Source organism: Gracilinanus agilis, chromosome 2 (genome assembly GCF_016433145.1).
Source record: "Gracilinanus agilis isolate LMUSP501 chromosome 2, AgileGrace, whole genome shotgun sequence".
Lineage (NCBI taxonomy): Eukaryota > Metazoa > Chordata > Mammalia > Didelphimorphia > Didelphidae > Gracilinanus > Gracilinanus agilis.
Window position 1 is genome coordinate 453894805 of NC_058131.1, and position 15983 is coordinate 453910787.

Sequence of the window (15983 nt, forward strand, 5' to 3'; positions counted from 1 at the left end):
TGCGCTTTTCGTGGTGGCAAAAAACTGGAAAATGAGGGCATGCCCTTCAATTGGGGAATGGCTGGACAAATTGTGGTATATGCTGGTGATGGAATACTATTGTGCTAAAAGGAATAATAAACTGGAGGAATTCCATGTGAATTGGAAAGACCTCCAGGAACTGATGCAGAGCGAAAGGAGCAGAGCCAGAAGAACACTGTACACAGAGACCGATATACTGTGGTAAAATAGAATGTAATGGACTTCTGTACTAGCAGCAATGCAATGACCCAGGACTATTCTGAGGGACTTATGGTAAAGAATGCTACCCACATTCAGAGGAAGAACTGTAGGAGAGGAAACACAGAAGAAAATCAACTGCTTGAATACATGGGTTGATGAGGACATGATTGGGGATCGAAACTACCACACCAATGCAACTATCAACAATTTGGAAATAGGTCTTGATTAATGACACATGTTAAAACCAGTGGAAATGCATATCGGCCAGGGGAGGGGGGAAGGTTGGGGGGCGAAGGGGAAAGTAAGAGCATAAATCATGTAACCATGTTAACTTTTATAAAATATAAATATTAATAAATGATAAAAAAAAATTGCCCATCACTACACTATACCATTCTGCCTCTCAACCAACTGACCCTAAATAAATAGAAAAATCTAGGCCCATAAGTATGGCCTCTATGTTCCTACATTTTCCAAAGTGTTGGCAATAGGAAAACAGTTCCCTCCTAGAGATAAAGGGTATTGAAGGTTCATTTATTTCCCAGATCTTAACATAGAAACATTTTATTAAACCTCTCTGTACTCAGATTTGAATTTAACATCTAAAAAAGAGTGAACATGAGAGGCATAAGACTTAATGAAAATACATGTTTTTAAAAATTTAGTACTAATCATGACCAAAATATCTACAAGAACTCCAAAAGAGAAGCCAAGATATATCCAGCTCTTCCTACCCAGGAAAATGAGCTTTTATGAGTTGTTATATTTTATATCACCCATAAAGAATTAGAGAATGTACTGATAATACACATATATATACACCAAATCAAATGTTTACCATTTCCAGGAAGGGGGAGAGAGAGAGAAGGAAGAGAGACAATTTGGATCATATAACTTCAAAAAACTTATGTGAAAAATTGTTATTATGTGTAATTGGTAAAATAAAATATCTTTTAAAAAAAGAATTATAGAATGTAAAGTTGAAAGAACCTCTATATCTGAGAGGCTATCTAGACAAATCCAAACTTGAAGAATCCTTGCACAATACCTGGACTTGTCACTTTAGAATACTGCAACAAACCCTGATTGGCCCCTTGGTTTCCTATCTTCTCATTGACCTGAAGTAGGGAAGGCTTTTTTCAAAACTGCATTTGGGAGGAGCAGCCCAATCAACAGACAGAAGTAATTCTGTGGTTTTGGCTTGCTTTACTTCAAGCAAGACTGTTCAAGCCTCTCCCTAAAAAGGTATTATGCATGTAATAGGAACTTGTATCTTTCCATTACTTGGCAAAAATGGCTATCTGCTAACATACAGACTACCTGTTAAAGAAGAGGCTAGCTAGGTGACTTAAGCCTGGGCCTTGGCCCAGGCACTGCTCTTTTGTACTTATTTCCTTCCCTGAGCATAGGTGATTGAATAGTAACCCCGAGATGGACATGTCCAGTCACAGGAGAAGCCTTGTGAATTTTAGAGGTTAGGAGCATCTAGTTTGAAGTTGGAACTTTCGGGTATAGACATGTTTGAGAAATGCTCCCACAAAAGCTGTTAGCTCTTAAAGTCAGCAATTCGTTAAAAAGAGCTATTATTTCATCTGAATTCTTGGCAATTATAATGAGAGTTGCCAGGTTTTATATTACCACATTTTCAATGTCTCAAATAAGCAGCTTTTTAATTTTAATAATAAAATAGTCAAAGAAAATGTTTAGATATTTACTTACTGTATCCATAAAAAGCAAATCATCTTTGCTACCACCAAATACCATTACTTCATTTTCTTTTCCCAAACAGGCAGTATGCCATAACCTGTGAGTGAAAATTGTAAAGAATGAATTACTGCTAAGAAAGGGATGTCATAATATCACAACGTAACAAAAGGCTCTATTTCAATAAAACAGAATGTTTACTTGAATTAATCTTTGCTTTTGGCATGTCCTCAAAGGGGCTAGAATGAAATATTCCCTCCTGAGTTCATTTACTATAACCCCTAAATGTAGATGACTCACTAATGGCACCGTGCTGTGCTGGAAAGAACTCTGGACCTGAAATCAGGAAACCTGGTTCAAATCTCAGCCCTGACATTTATTAGCTATGTGATAAAAGGGACACTACACAATCTCTATGAGTCTGTTTCTTCATTTGTTAAAAAAAAAAAAAAAAAAAAAAGGCAGAGCAGCTAGGTGGCTCAGTGATTGAGAGGCAGGTCTAGAGATTGGAGGTCTTTGGTTCAAATATGACCTCAGACACTTCTTTGTGACTCTGTATTAGTCACTTAATCACCACTGCCTAGCCCTTAGCACTCTTCTGCCTTGGAACCAATACTTAGTATTGATTCTAAGACAGAAGGTAAGGGTTTAAAAAAAAATAGGAGGGGGGATAATATTTAACTACTAACTAGGTACTGAAATTGTTGTAAGAAAAGTATACTGTAAAAGTACTTTTAAAATCGGTTACTATTATTACCCACAGCTCTGCCTCACTCTTTTTTCCTGTCTCTTGTTTCAACTATAACTTCACTTTTTAAAAACTGGATTCACCACCTTTTACTAAAAAAAAAAAAAAGATACACTTCTCAAATTTTCCTATTAATTGCACTTTCTTCTGATTAATTTCCATCAATCTTTTGATATCTTTTTGTCATTTTTGACAATTTTCTGCCAGACATAGTTCATCTCAAAGTCACTGTTATATTTTCTTTGCAGATTCTAATTTGCTCTCCTTCATTTCTATTTCCATTCCTACCATTCTAGTCTAAAACCTCATTACTTTGAGTTTGCACTACTACTACAGCACCCACCTAAGTCTCCCCATTATTCTTCTACCTTCTCACAGTTCCAATGAAGAGTTGCTAAAATAATCTTCTAAAAATACTTTGGTCAACCAACAGCCTGTTAAAGAATTTTAAGTATTGCCTAGTATTCCTAGTACCCTTAGTATTCAAGACTTAATAAACTGTTACTCTTCCTTCACTTACCAAATTTATTTCTTGTTACTCTCCTATGTGGACCTTCTGCTCTAGTCGAGTTCACCTTCTTCCTATCCCCCACATGACTTATCCATTATTCTGTCTGGAATGCCCACTAATTATCTTTTCACCAATCTGTGTCCCCTACTGCCTTAAAATTTTTTTCAAAAACAACCTCCAGAAAGCAGTCCATCCTTTACCTCAACCTGATTCCTCTGTTCATTCCTGTACTTGGAAAAGTTTAACATTTTTGTACTGTTAAATTTGAAGTTTATGAAGAAACATAAACATGTTCCTCCCTTGGCACCATCATCCTTCCAATCTACTGGATTCATTACCCCAGCATTTTCTTCTACTTCAACTCCTTACTTTTCTTCAACTCTTCACTGTCTTTCACTACATAGCCAAAATATTTGCCAAATTTTGCTGTTTCTGTTACAAACATATCTTGAATATGACCCTTTCTCTCAACTCATATAGCTAAAATCTTAGTTTGAATTCCTTATCTCTGGCCTAGATTATTCCAATAGAATCCTAATTGATTTCCTTGCCTCTCAAGTCCATCCTATAGCTTCTAAAGTGCTTTTATTTCAGCATATATCTAACCCTGTCACTCAATTCTTACTTAATTCTAGTAGCTTCCCATTGTCTAGAGGATAAAATATAAACTGCTCTGTTTAGCTTTTTAAGTCCTTCAGAATCTGTCCCAAACCTACTTTCCATATTCGCTGTATTTTATACTCTGCAATCCAGACAAACTAGGCTTCCCCAAACATGATACTATATATTTCCTGTCTCTAAACCCTTGCTTTGGCTATATCCCATTATATGGAATGCACTTCCTTTCTACCTCCTAAGAGTCAATATTCTCCTTTAAGTCAAGCTCAAGCACTATGTTGTATATGAAATCCTTCCTGATTTCTGCATCACCCCTCCAAATTCTAGTGCTCTCTCTCCCAAACTACCTTGAATTTAATGAATATATGTATATTCATTTTATATTTATGTTGTATGTATTATAGCTGTATCTATCTTCCCTATTAGAAAGTAGAGATTGTTTTATTCTTTGTACTTGTATTCCTAGTGCCTAACACATAGTAGAAGTTCAATATGTGTTTCTTGGTTGGTGGACTGATTTACTTTTGGAAGGAATGACATGTTCTATGTCTTCTAATTCTTTTGTATTTCCCTATTAAACATATTTTAGGTGCTTAATAAATGTTGCTGACAACAAAAGCAACCCCAAAAAAGACTATTATTTAAATAAATGTGTCAGGTAATTCTTTCTACAAATCCCTGAATAAAAGAGTGGAGCATTTTATATCTTGAAAAGGGGATGGGTCTAATGGTTTATATACATCTCTAATTTCAAAGAATACACTTGTGAACTAAAATGTGTTTTTTATTTATTTCACATCACTCACCAAGAACCAATTTCATAGTTTTACAGCAACATTATATTTCAGCAAGTTCCAACTCTCAGAAAAAAAAATGCATTCAAGATTTAAAAATTGATTCTCCATTTTTAAGGAATAGTTAAAACTGTTTGATAAAACCATTGAATGTGCCTTTTGACAGCAGAGACTCTTTGAGAGTACTCTGTTTATTATTTACTAATTAATCAAAATACTATGGCAACAATCCTTAAAATAATTATGTTATTTCTTATTTTTGTTACCATATAACTTGAGTAGATCAGGGTTTTTTGGTTGGATTTAACAATTTCACACAGTAAAATACATATAATTCGCACCTCAGGTGAAATGATTTTTTCAAACACTGAGCACAAATTCAATGGCGGATGTATTTGTGACCACAGATCATAAGTAGGTCATGAGAGTTTATTTTGGGAAATATTCTGCCCAATTCTCCAATTTCATAAATCAAAAGACCTTCAGTGAAAACCAATCACAAGTCTTTAAAAAATAAACTGATACATTTTGTTTTGACACAGTAATAACTTCCCATCTCCCACCCCCAACCACTACCACCACCCTAGCCATCCCATAACTTTTGAGGTATAAGGGAAAAAGAAGGGGGGAAGGCCCACCTATAAGGAGGGTATAATTTTATCATGGAAAAGAAAATATATACCTTGGGCATAATCTTTGGGGCAGAACAATAATTCCTAAGGACCTACTCCAATATTTTATTGAGTATCTCTTAGAGACACAAAGGAAAACCCCATAGTTGGTTGTGTTCATTATCATTCAGCTATTGTCTACTCAAACCAAGCAAAAGCTTTGGTTCAAGAGAATTGGGGAGGAGAACAAAAGAGATTTCTTCATATATATAGTATGTTCTGCTTAGGAGAGCCACAAGGGGAGAATTGGGCAGATTATATTTTGAATGACTTGGAAAAATTAGCACAAACTGAATTTAGACAAACTAAATTCTCTTTTTCATAAAAAAAAAAAATCAGCAAATATTCACTGTTCTCCTTACACTAAACTGTATCCCACCTTTTCTCTTCCTCACCTCATACCTGAAGATAGATCTGCCTCTTTTTTATCTGCCTTAGGAAAATTCTGGCCTGGACTTGATCTTCGAAGAACACTGGAAAGCCTTTCCTGCCTTGATTTTGGTGACATTCTAGCTTGCAACCTGATGTTTTTTTCTACAGACTCTGATAGTTTATGTCCTCTCACAGCTGCTCTAACTTATCACCTAAACATTCTAATAAAGCATATTATTTACATGACATATCAGCTGAATTAAAAGAAATCTTTTTACATAGCTCTTCTACCTAGAATTATATTGATAATCATTTTGTTGCTCTAGTGAATCTCTTAATAAGTTCTTAACAAGGGCTGAAATGACATCCCAAGAACAATTAACTATTTAAAAAATACATTTCTTTCTACCACCAAACTTATAATTATAATTAGCATTATAAATTAAGGAATAAAAAATGACTAATTTTTCTAGACATGCTAAAAGGTACATTCTGACCAATTATTATAAATTAAAAACAATGCAGGAATCATATTTCTCTATGTACTGAAAACATGGTAAATTCTCATTGTGCTTCTATAGTTGGCATATAAATATATATTATATATATAATATGTTATTATATATATAAATGTTAGAGATTTTCAGGCCCTTTTGTCAAAACTAAACTTTGTCAAACTAAACTTACTAAACATTCATTCATTAAATAACTAAATAAAAATACTAGAAAAATCATTATAAATTTACTTTAGTTCAATATGAATAACCTATATAGAAAAAAATGTCTAAAAAGATATGACAAAAAAATCTAAACCAAAGTCCATTATTAATAATAACAATTCTCATATTGCACTAAATTAACAATTTCCTTCATAAATTTATCATAATTTACCACTAATTATATTAGAAAGTCATATAACAGAATATAGCTTCAAAATCCTTTTTACAGTCTAATAATCTAACATATTATTCCCAATTATTAATAAAAAATTAATGATTTTTAATATACTTCAAATTTCCTATTCAAATAATTCAGTAGGATTAAATAGATCACAAAATCAATTAGGAATTATACACAATAACATGCTTTTCCATAATCTAAATCGACAGGTACAAATTTCTGAATTGATTAGATTTTAAAACATTTCAAAAAGCAAATTCCTACTGCCACCACCCTAACCCATAAAAGAATGCTTTAAATATAAATTACTAAGAATTGCAATAATTTTCAGTATCTTAATATCTTTTGCCTTCATCATACAGGAATTATCCACTTAATTTCAAAGACTAACAACTTCAAGTATGCAACATTAATGAAAAGTGGGTCAAATATTTCTAATAATTTAACTATCTAATTCTTCAGATAAAATCAAATTAAGAAAACATTCTGATATTTTGCTTTTATATTAATAAATATTCTGATTCAGAGTATGCTTCAAAACTTTTTAAAATATTTAATTATTCCATTGTGTGCTAACTTTTTACACCTACCTGGGTCTCGTCTTAGGTAAATGTGTAAGCTGTCTCCAACCGTTTGTTATAACATTGTGAATCCACCCATCACCTGTAATAACAAAACATATTAGAAATAACATCTAAGTTTTTTACACAGCTTTTGCTTTCTCTAAATTTGTGACTTGCTAGGATATGCATATAAGAACATAGCTTATGTTAAGTGCAGGTGATCAAGAACAGAAAGACAGATTTAGAACAACAGGTGATGTTACAATCTTTGCTGAAATGCTGTAATTTAATTATTTGTTATTTTCTACATTTTCACAATTGCTGACATGTTAGTAAATCACTATTATACAATGTAATATTCCTAAAGACTAGAAAGTTCATCACTAATGAATATTTTATGCCCTAATTTTGTATATTAGCTTTCATTTTTTGAATTTAATATTTCCTAATCTAAATTTAAACATAAAAAAATGACATTTCTATATTCAAGCAGAAAATAAGGAAATTCTAAACGAAACTATAAATTACCATTTCATACCACTTTTTTTTAAGTATGAGATACATTTACACATGACTTTCAAAATTATCCTGTTTTTCTGAGCTTCCCTCCAAACTTTTCTGCTTTTTTTTTAACCTTTACCCTCTGACTTAAAATCAATACTACATATTAGTACTGATTAGTATATAAAGAGGAGCAATAAGGGCTAGGCAATTGGAATTAAGTGACTTGCCCAGGGACACACAATTAAGGAGTGTATGAAGCCACATTTAAACCCTGAATTTCCTATCTCTAGGCCTGGCTCTCTAGCTATTAAGCCATCCAACTGCCCTTTTTATGCTTTCTTTTGTATTTTAAAAAATGTCTTCAACAATCTTATTTTTTCTTAATATCACAATTGCTATTCCCACCTTTTATTCTCCCCAAAATGTCTCCCCAGTTAAAAAATGGAGGAAAAAAAAGAAAACCCTGTAACACAGCAAGAGAAAAGGAATTCACACAGTGGCCATGTCCAAAAAGTAATATCTCTGTCTGCATAATGAGTCTTCTGGCAAGAGAAGGCTAACTTGATTCATCATAGGTTCTTTGAAGATATGGTTGGACACTACATTAATCAGATATCTTAACCCTTTCAAAAGTTTTTCTTCACAGTGTCAATGTTGTTCTGGTTCTGCTCATCTCACTCTATAATTCATATTAACTACGATTCTCTATAGTAGTCTCATCATTTTTAGTGAATAATATTCTATTATATGTATATTTTATTATTTCTTCAGTCATTATCTAATTGTTAGATACTATCATGGAATTCTAGGTGTTTTTCTTTCCTCCAAACTTAATCTTTCCTTTAAGATCATGAACTTTATTTTGCTTGCAACTCTCTCCTGTGTGTTTTTCTTCTTAACCTTTGCCCTATATTTTCACCACTGAGTTTGATATATTTCTATAACAAACTCAGAAAAACAGAGTTTGCCCCTCCTTTGTCCAAGTCATCTGATGCCCACTCCCCTACATTTTCTTCCATGTTTGTATAATTTTCTAATCATGCATCTCAAATATGAGAAAAAGTAAGTTAAACCTCATTCTCTTTTCTATACCACTGTATTCTTTTTACTCTTCCATCTCTTTTCCCTCTTAAAACTCTCACAACAGAATCAACCTACCCATGGATCCTTTGTTTTTCTTATTTAGCTCTCAATATATTTTTAAGACATTAAGGTTCTGAAGGATCACTTGATTGTTTGCCTTCACTAAGATGTTAGCACTATATATCTTCTATCTATCCCCTTCCAATTCTCAAATGTATGAGTCCATCTGTGATTCTTTGTTTCTTGAACTGCTTCTGTCTGAATGCAATACTTTTCATGTGGAAACTGTAGATTAAGCTATGAAATTGCTAGGACTTTTCCTTTGGTTTTTTTTTCAGGAAGTGATCAGTGGGATTCCATCTTCACTTTGCCAACTAGTTCCAAAAGATCTCTATAGATTTTATTATTTCTTAACATATAGTGGTTAAACTTTCTTTAATTATGATTTTTAGGGAATCTAATGACTCTTAAATTGTCTCCTTGACTTCTTTCCCAAGTTGTTATTTTGGAAATCAAATATTCTATATTTTCTTCTATTTTTCAGTCTTGGTTTTGTTTGAACATTTCTTGCTTCTCATGGAGTCATTAATTTTTGTTTTGTCTATTCTACTTTTTCAGAGATTTTGTTTCTTGGGTAAAGTTTACCACTTCCTATTCCAGTGTAGCTTTATCATCTCCAAGATCAAATATAAAACCCTGTATTTGTCTTTAAAAGCTCTTCATAGGGGCAGCTGGGTAGCTCAGTGGATTGAGAGTCAGGCCTAGAGACAGGAGGTCCTAGGTTCAAATCCAGCCTCAGACACTTCCCAGCTGTGTGACCCTGGGCAAGTCACTTGACCCCCATTGCCCACCCTTACCACTCTTCCATCTAGGAGCCAATACACAGAAGTTAAGGGTTTAAAAAAAAAAAGCTCTTCATAGCTTGGCTTCTTTCTATCTCCTTTTTAGTCTTGTTACATCTTACTCTCTTCATAAATTCTATGATCCAGTGACACTGACGTCTGTTATTATTCTTATATATTCTTGTAATTCAATGGGACATTTTCATTGGCTGTCCCCTATAACTGGAATTTTTCATCTCCTGATAGAGATGACTTCCTTCAAGTTTCATCTAAAATTCCACCTTTTATAAACAGCCTTTCCCATCCCCTTTATTCATTCATTCATTTATTTATGTATTTATTAGACCCTTATTTTCCATTTTAGAATCAATACTGGGTAATGGTCTAAGATAGAAGAAAGGTAAAGGCTGGGCAATGGGGGTCAAGTGACTTGCCCAGGATCACACAGCTGGAAAGTGTCTGAGGCCAGATTTGACCTCCCGTCTCTGGGTCTGGTTCTTAATCCACTGAGTCACCTATGTGAAATGTTTTTTAAAAGTTATATGCATGGGGGGGGGTGAAGGGGAAAGTAAGAGCATGAATTATGTAACCATGTTAACTTTTCTAAAAAATAAATATTAATAAATATATTTTTAAAAGTTATATGCATGGGTAGCTGGGTAGCTCAGTGGAGTGAGAGTCAGGCCTAGAGACAGGAGGTCCTGGGTTCAGACCCGGCCTCAGCCACTTCCCAGCTGTGTGACCCTGGGCAGGTCACTTGACCCCCATTGCCCACCCTTGCCAATCTTCCACCTATGAGACAATACACTGAAGTACAAGGGTTTAAAAAAAATAACTAGAATGATACAATATTTAAAAGAAAAAAATGGTTTGTTACTTAAAAAAAAAAAGTTATATGCAGATAAAAAGAAAATAATCAAGAGAGGGAAGGCACTAGAATTAAAAGAGTTTGGGAAAGGTTTCCTATAGGGAGTGAGATTTTAACTGGGACCAAAAGGAAGCCAGGGAAACCAGGAAATGAAGAGGAACATTTATTTCTCATTTTTTATACATTCCTGACTTATTCTGCCTTGATGACACACTCTTTCCTTATATAATTCTTCTTGGTAATATGTTTAGTTGTTTACCACTATGCATCCAAAAAAAAGATGGTGTCTAAAGCGAGCACAACCTTAGCTTAAAATCCAAAAAACTCCAAAGAACAATTAGAGATCATTTAAAAAATGTTTTAAAACCATGACCAAATGGCAAAGAATTGGAAACTGAAGGGATGTCCATCAAATTGGGAATGGCTGGACAAATTATGGCATATTGGTGATTGAATACTATTGTGCTATATGAAATGAACAGGATGATTTCGAAAGAGCTCGAAAGACCTACATGAAATGATGCAGAGTGAAATAAGAAGAACCAGGAGAACATTGTTCACAGTAACAGCAATATTGTAGAATGATCAACTATGAAAGACTTAGCTATACTCAACAATACAATGATCCAGGACATATGAGAAAGGGACTTATGAGAAAGAATGTTATCCATCTCCAGAGAAAGAACTGCTAGAGTGGGAAAGCAAATCAAAGCATACAATTTTTCACTGTAGTTTATTTAGGTTTTTATTTCATTTTTATTTTTTATTTTATTGAACTAAAAGGTTTAATATGATTATTCTCTTAAAAATGAACAATATGGAAAATGTTTCGCATGATAATACATATATAACCTAAATCAAATTGCTTGCTGACTCTGGGAAGGGGAAGGGATGGGAGAGAGGGAAACAATTTGCATCATATAACTTCAGAAAACTTATGGAAATTTATCATTACATGTAACTGATAAAAAAAATAGCTTTACAAAATTTAAAAAAACCACAACCAAATAAACAAAATCTCAATACTATATTTAAAAAAAAATCACAAAAGAAGCTGCCTAGAACTATTGGATTCACAGGGCAAAATGAAAACAGAAAATATTCATCAATCACAATCACCTTCTGAAAGAAACCTCAAATTGAAAATGCTCAGGAATGTCACAGCCAAAATTATACCAACGAGATACCATACTAAAATTTTTAGAATGAAGCCATGGTAGTTCTTAGGGAAAAAATTTATATTTCCTAACACTTTTGTCAACAAGAAAGATAAAAGAGAGCAATGAGGCATATGACTAAACAAAACTAGAAAATTCTGAACTGAAAAACCTTAAATAAATACAAAAATAGAAATTATGAAATTCTAGAAGAGTTAAAGAAAATCAAGGAAAAAACACTGAGTTGATAAACACTAGAAACCATTTTTCTTTTCTTTTTCTTTTTTTTTTTTTTTTTTTTTAACCCTTGTAATTCGGTGTATTGTCTCATAGGTGGAAGATTGGTAAGGGTGGGCAATGGGGGTCAAGTGACTTGCCCAGGGTCACACAGCTGGGAAGTGGCTGAGGCTGGCTTTGAACCTAGGACCTCCTGTCTCTAGGCCTGACTCTCACTCCACTGAGCTACCCAGCTGCCCCCTAGAAACCATTTTTAAAAAATGAAACTAAACAAATAAAATAGATAAATTGTTGGCTAATTTGATAAGAAAAAAACAGAAAAACCAAAATGACCAAAATAAAGAATAAAAAAATAAAGTTCTGAAGAAACAAGAGAAATTTAGAAAAAAATTTAGCTTAGTTACATTGCAATTAAAAATAAAATGTAAATGAAATGGATACTTTGAAATTTTAAATATTCAGAGTAACAGACCAAGAAATAAGAGAACTTTTAAAAATTGATCTTAGAAGAAGAAAGTAAACAAACCAAGAAAGCAACTCTACTAAAAATACTAAAAATTCCTACTAAAAAATAGCAAGCCCAGGGAGATTTACCAAGTAAATTCTATCATTCAAAGAACAATTAACTCCAATATTACATAAATTATATTCAAAGACAGAGAAAACATCCTACCAACCTATTTCTAGAAAAATATGGTCTCGATACTAAACCAGGGATAATAAAGAAAATATACAGTACAACAATATCTCTAATGGATAATGATGAAAAAATACTTGTAAAAAGATGATGATAACATTTGAAAGACTATTCACTATAATGAGACTGGATGATAACAGGAATACAGTGTTGTCCCGATAGTAGCAAATTTCTGATCCTTATAGATGCAGGGCAAGTTTTTGACAAAATATTTATGTAAAAAAAAATTTTAAAAACCACAAGAATAAATGGAACTTTCTTTAATATAATAAATGGTATCTATCTAAATCAAGAGGCTAATGTTATCTATACTAGAGAAATGCTTGAAGTCTTTCCAATAATATGCGAGTACAAATTTTTTTGTCAACACTTAAATAGTTGGAGAAATATTAATTGTTCATTTTTGGACTACAAAAATTTACAATAAATATTTCAAGCTATAAAATGATAGTACCTGAATTAATTTAAATAGTACTATATGCTAAATTAATTAATTACCAAAAGATTATTACTTTGAAAACATGGAAAAAAATTAAAATTTATCTAGAAAAAAATGAGTCAAGAATTTCAAAGGAAATTATGAAAAAGAAAGTAGGAAAGAAGGAGGCCTTCAGAGCTCAAGATATAATACAAAGTAATAATCATCAAAACTACCTTGAAATGATCAACAAAAAAGTTGACTAATGTAAACATATTTAAACAAGACCCAGAAACAACTATATAGACTCCCATGGAAATCAATTCAAAAGCAACTACTGGTGTAAGCACTCCCTCTTTTACACTACTAAGAAAACTGGAACTCAGTTTGGTGGAAATTAGGTTTAGCTAAATTAAATTACATACCACAAATAGCTCAAAATGGATAGCATGGCATAAACATAAAAGATCACAATATTATCAAAATAATTTGAGAAGTAAAGAAGATACCTTTTGTAACTATAATTAGGGGAAGAATTCTTAATGACAGATAGAAGCAATCATAGAAAATGAACAGTACTTTAACATAAAATTGAAAAACTCATGTAAACAATCAATGTAATCAGAATCAGAAGGAAAAAAAGTTACTGGGGGGAAAAAAGTCTTTTCAGCAAATATTTCTGCAAAAGGTCCCATTTCTATAAGATATACTGTCCAACCTTGCCTATCCTTGCCCAATTAAGGAGAGTCTTACCAGGAAGTCTGCTATCCCTGGTCTACTATCAGTAGCCTCACATGGGTCCCATAAACTAATCAAGTTGATAGCCCCAAGTTATCCTGTTTTTCTTTTTAAACCCTTATCTTCCATCTTAGAATTAACACTATGTCTTGGTTCCAAGGCAGAAGAATAGTAGGGGCTAGGCAATGGGTGTTAAGTGACTTGTCCAGGGTCACACAGCTAGGAAGTGTCTGAGGCCAGATTTGAACCTAGGACCTCCTGTCTCTAGGCTTACCTATCAATCCACTGAGCTACCCAGCTGCCTCCCTGCTTTTCTTAATGTAAACCAGTCATGTTGTCCTTACCCCTAAGATGCTGCCAACCAACTATATTATTTTCCTCACCTAACTTGATATGTTCTTTGTAAAAAGGAGCTGGTCTTTTGGTCTCACTGAAAAAGCCATCTGACCTACTTTATCAATAAATTCTTACCCTTCTAATAAATTAGTCCACCCTTTTATTTTATTGATGAGGAAACTGAGTTCCAAGAAGATTTGTCCAAAGACACAAAGACAGTAACAAACAGACTTTTAAAAGGTGGGGAGGGACTTATGTCAAAATAAAATATTGATAGCATTATTTTTTCTACCAGCAATCAACTAGAAACTATAAGCATCAGCTGGGAGAAGGCTGAACAAATTATGGTACATTACTGTAATGAGATATATTATTACAATTTGAGAAATGACAAAAGGGATGGATTAAAGGAAACTAGAAGAAAAGCCCATCAATAAAACATTTAAAACAATACACAGAAGAGAACAGAAGAGGGAGGCACAATAAGCATTGCTGCTTTAAAATGAAGATGCTGAACTTATTTACTTTTAGAAAGGAAAAAAGTGGAAATAATAAAGTTTCAAGATTCCATATGAAATCTTTTGTTCTTTCTATAAAGAAATGGGTTATGTTTATTAGTACTTGTCAAGTTCAAAATAACAAAAATTTAAATTAAAATTACATTTAAGAAAAGAAATTCAAAAGTGGATATGAACAAGATAATTTTATTACTGTGAAATTAAACTTAATATACATTTAAAAAAACAAATTGAACATAAATTCCTGTTTCCAAATACAATCTTCTTTTTTCTTATTTGTACACTAAAATGGTCATATTTATTGATTACTAAGTTCATAATGAAAATGAAAAATTTTTAAATATTTTTGAAGCAAAAAGAGACAACTGGCTCTTTAAGATTTCCTTCATTGTGTTTTCTGGGAAGCATATTGTATTTCTAATCCTCCACTCCATTCTCCATTACACTCAATCAGGTGTGTCAATTTCCATTTTGAAAGCAGGGACAAAATAGCCTGAAGTCAAGTTCCTGTTCTACAAATAACAATCTGTGTATTACAAAATGTATTCTATATCTAATCCTTAATGACCAGCACACATGTGGAGAAAAAAATAATTGAAAAGCTGAAAAAATTTTGGAAAGAGATCATATAGAATAATTACAAAATATAAAAACTAATGAAAACGAAAAGCCAGAGAAGTAGTAAGAGTAGCAGTTGGGAACTGTAATAGGTGTAGGCTTTAAAAGTATAAAAGCAGATTTTTGCAAGCATATTAGGGAAAGCCTTTGCTGGAAGTCATGGACATTCTGAATGGAATGCAGGGAGTAGAGAGAGGAGGCTAAGCAATAGAAATTGCTGTTTGAGAGGGGTTTGGAGCAGAAATACACTCAGCAGTCCCTATTTGACCTGGGATCTTGGAGATTGGTGAAGGTTGTAAAGGCTGAAGATATCCTGCAAGTCAACTCTGAGAAGGGAAGAGGCCTGTGTTCTCGTGGACAGTTTGCAGACATCTTTCCCTACCTGGTTACTTTTGGATCATCGGCTGTGGAGGAGTTGGTTCCTGGTATCCTGAAGACATCTCTGGATCAGTTGTGAGAACCCAAACCCAAGCCCTCTTCCTCAAGTCCTTAGCCAAGCTGTCAAGCTGGCAGAAGCCAGGTTGGCTAAGGAACTTGCCTTTTTGACTCCAGTCCTGGGCAGTTGGACATAGTTTCACCTCCCCCCCTTGCCTATCCTCTCAAATTACAATTAAACTGTTTCCCTATTTGTTTTCTATTACAGAAGTAATAGCATTTTTACTTACTTAAAGGAATATTCTCTGCACTTAATCCACCAAACAAAAACAGCTGATCATCAGCAATTGGTGTCAAAGTATGCCAAGATCGATGTTTTGGTTTCTCTCCATTAGTATGAATTCTACATTGAAAGAGAAAAAAATTAATTACACTGCTTTTATCATGTTAGTTAAAAGAAAGGGTTTGAGTTAACTTCATAATTTTTAA

At 33.2% G+C, this 15983-nt stretch overlaps 1 protein-coding gene across 1 annotated transcript in view; it reads right to left on the minus strand.

The window, feature by feature from the left end:
• Positions 1 to 15983, minus strand: part of KLHDC1 (kelch domain containing 1) — a 65607-nt gene that overhangs the window by 11209 nt on the left and 38415 nt on the right. Inside the window, exons 11-13 of the mRNA XM_044659955.1 lie at positions 15785 to 15897; positions 7131 to 7203; positions 1942 to 2026 (exon numbers count right to left, since the gene is read on the minus strand). Coding sequence (XP_044515890.1) covers positions 1942 to 2026; positions 7131 to 7203; positions 15785 to 15897 — 271 coding nt within the window. The remainder of the gene's footprint in view (positions 1 to 1941; positions 2027 to 7130; positions 7204 to 15784; positions 15898 to 15983) is intronic.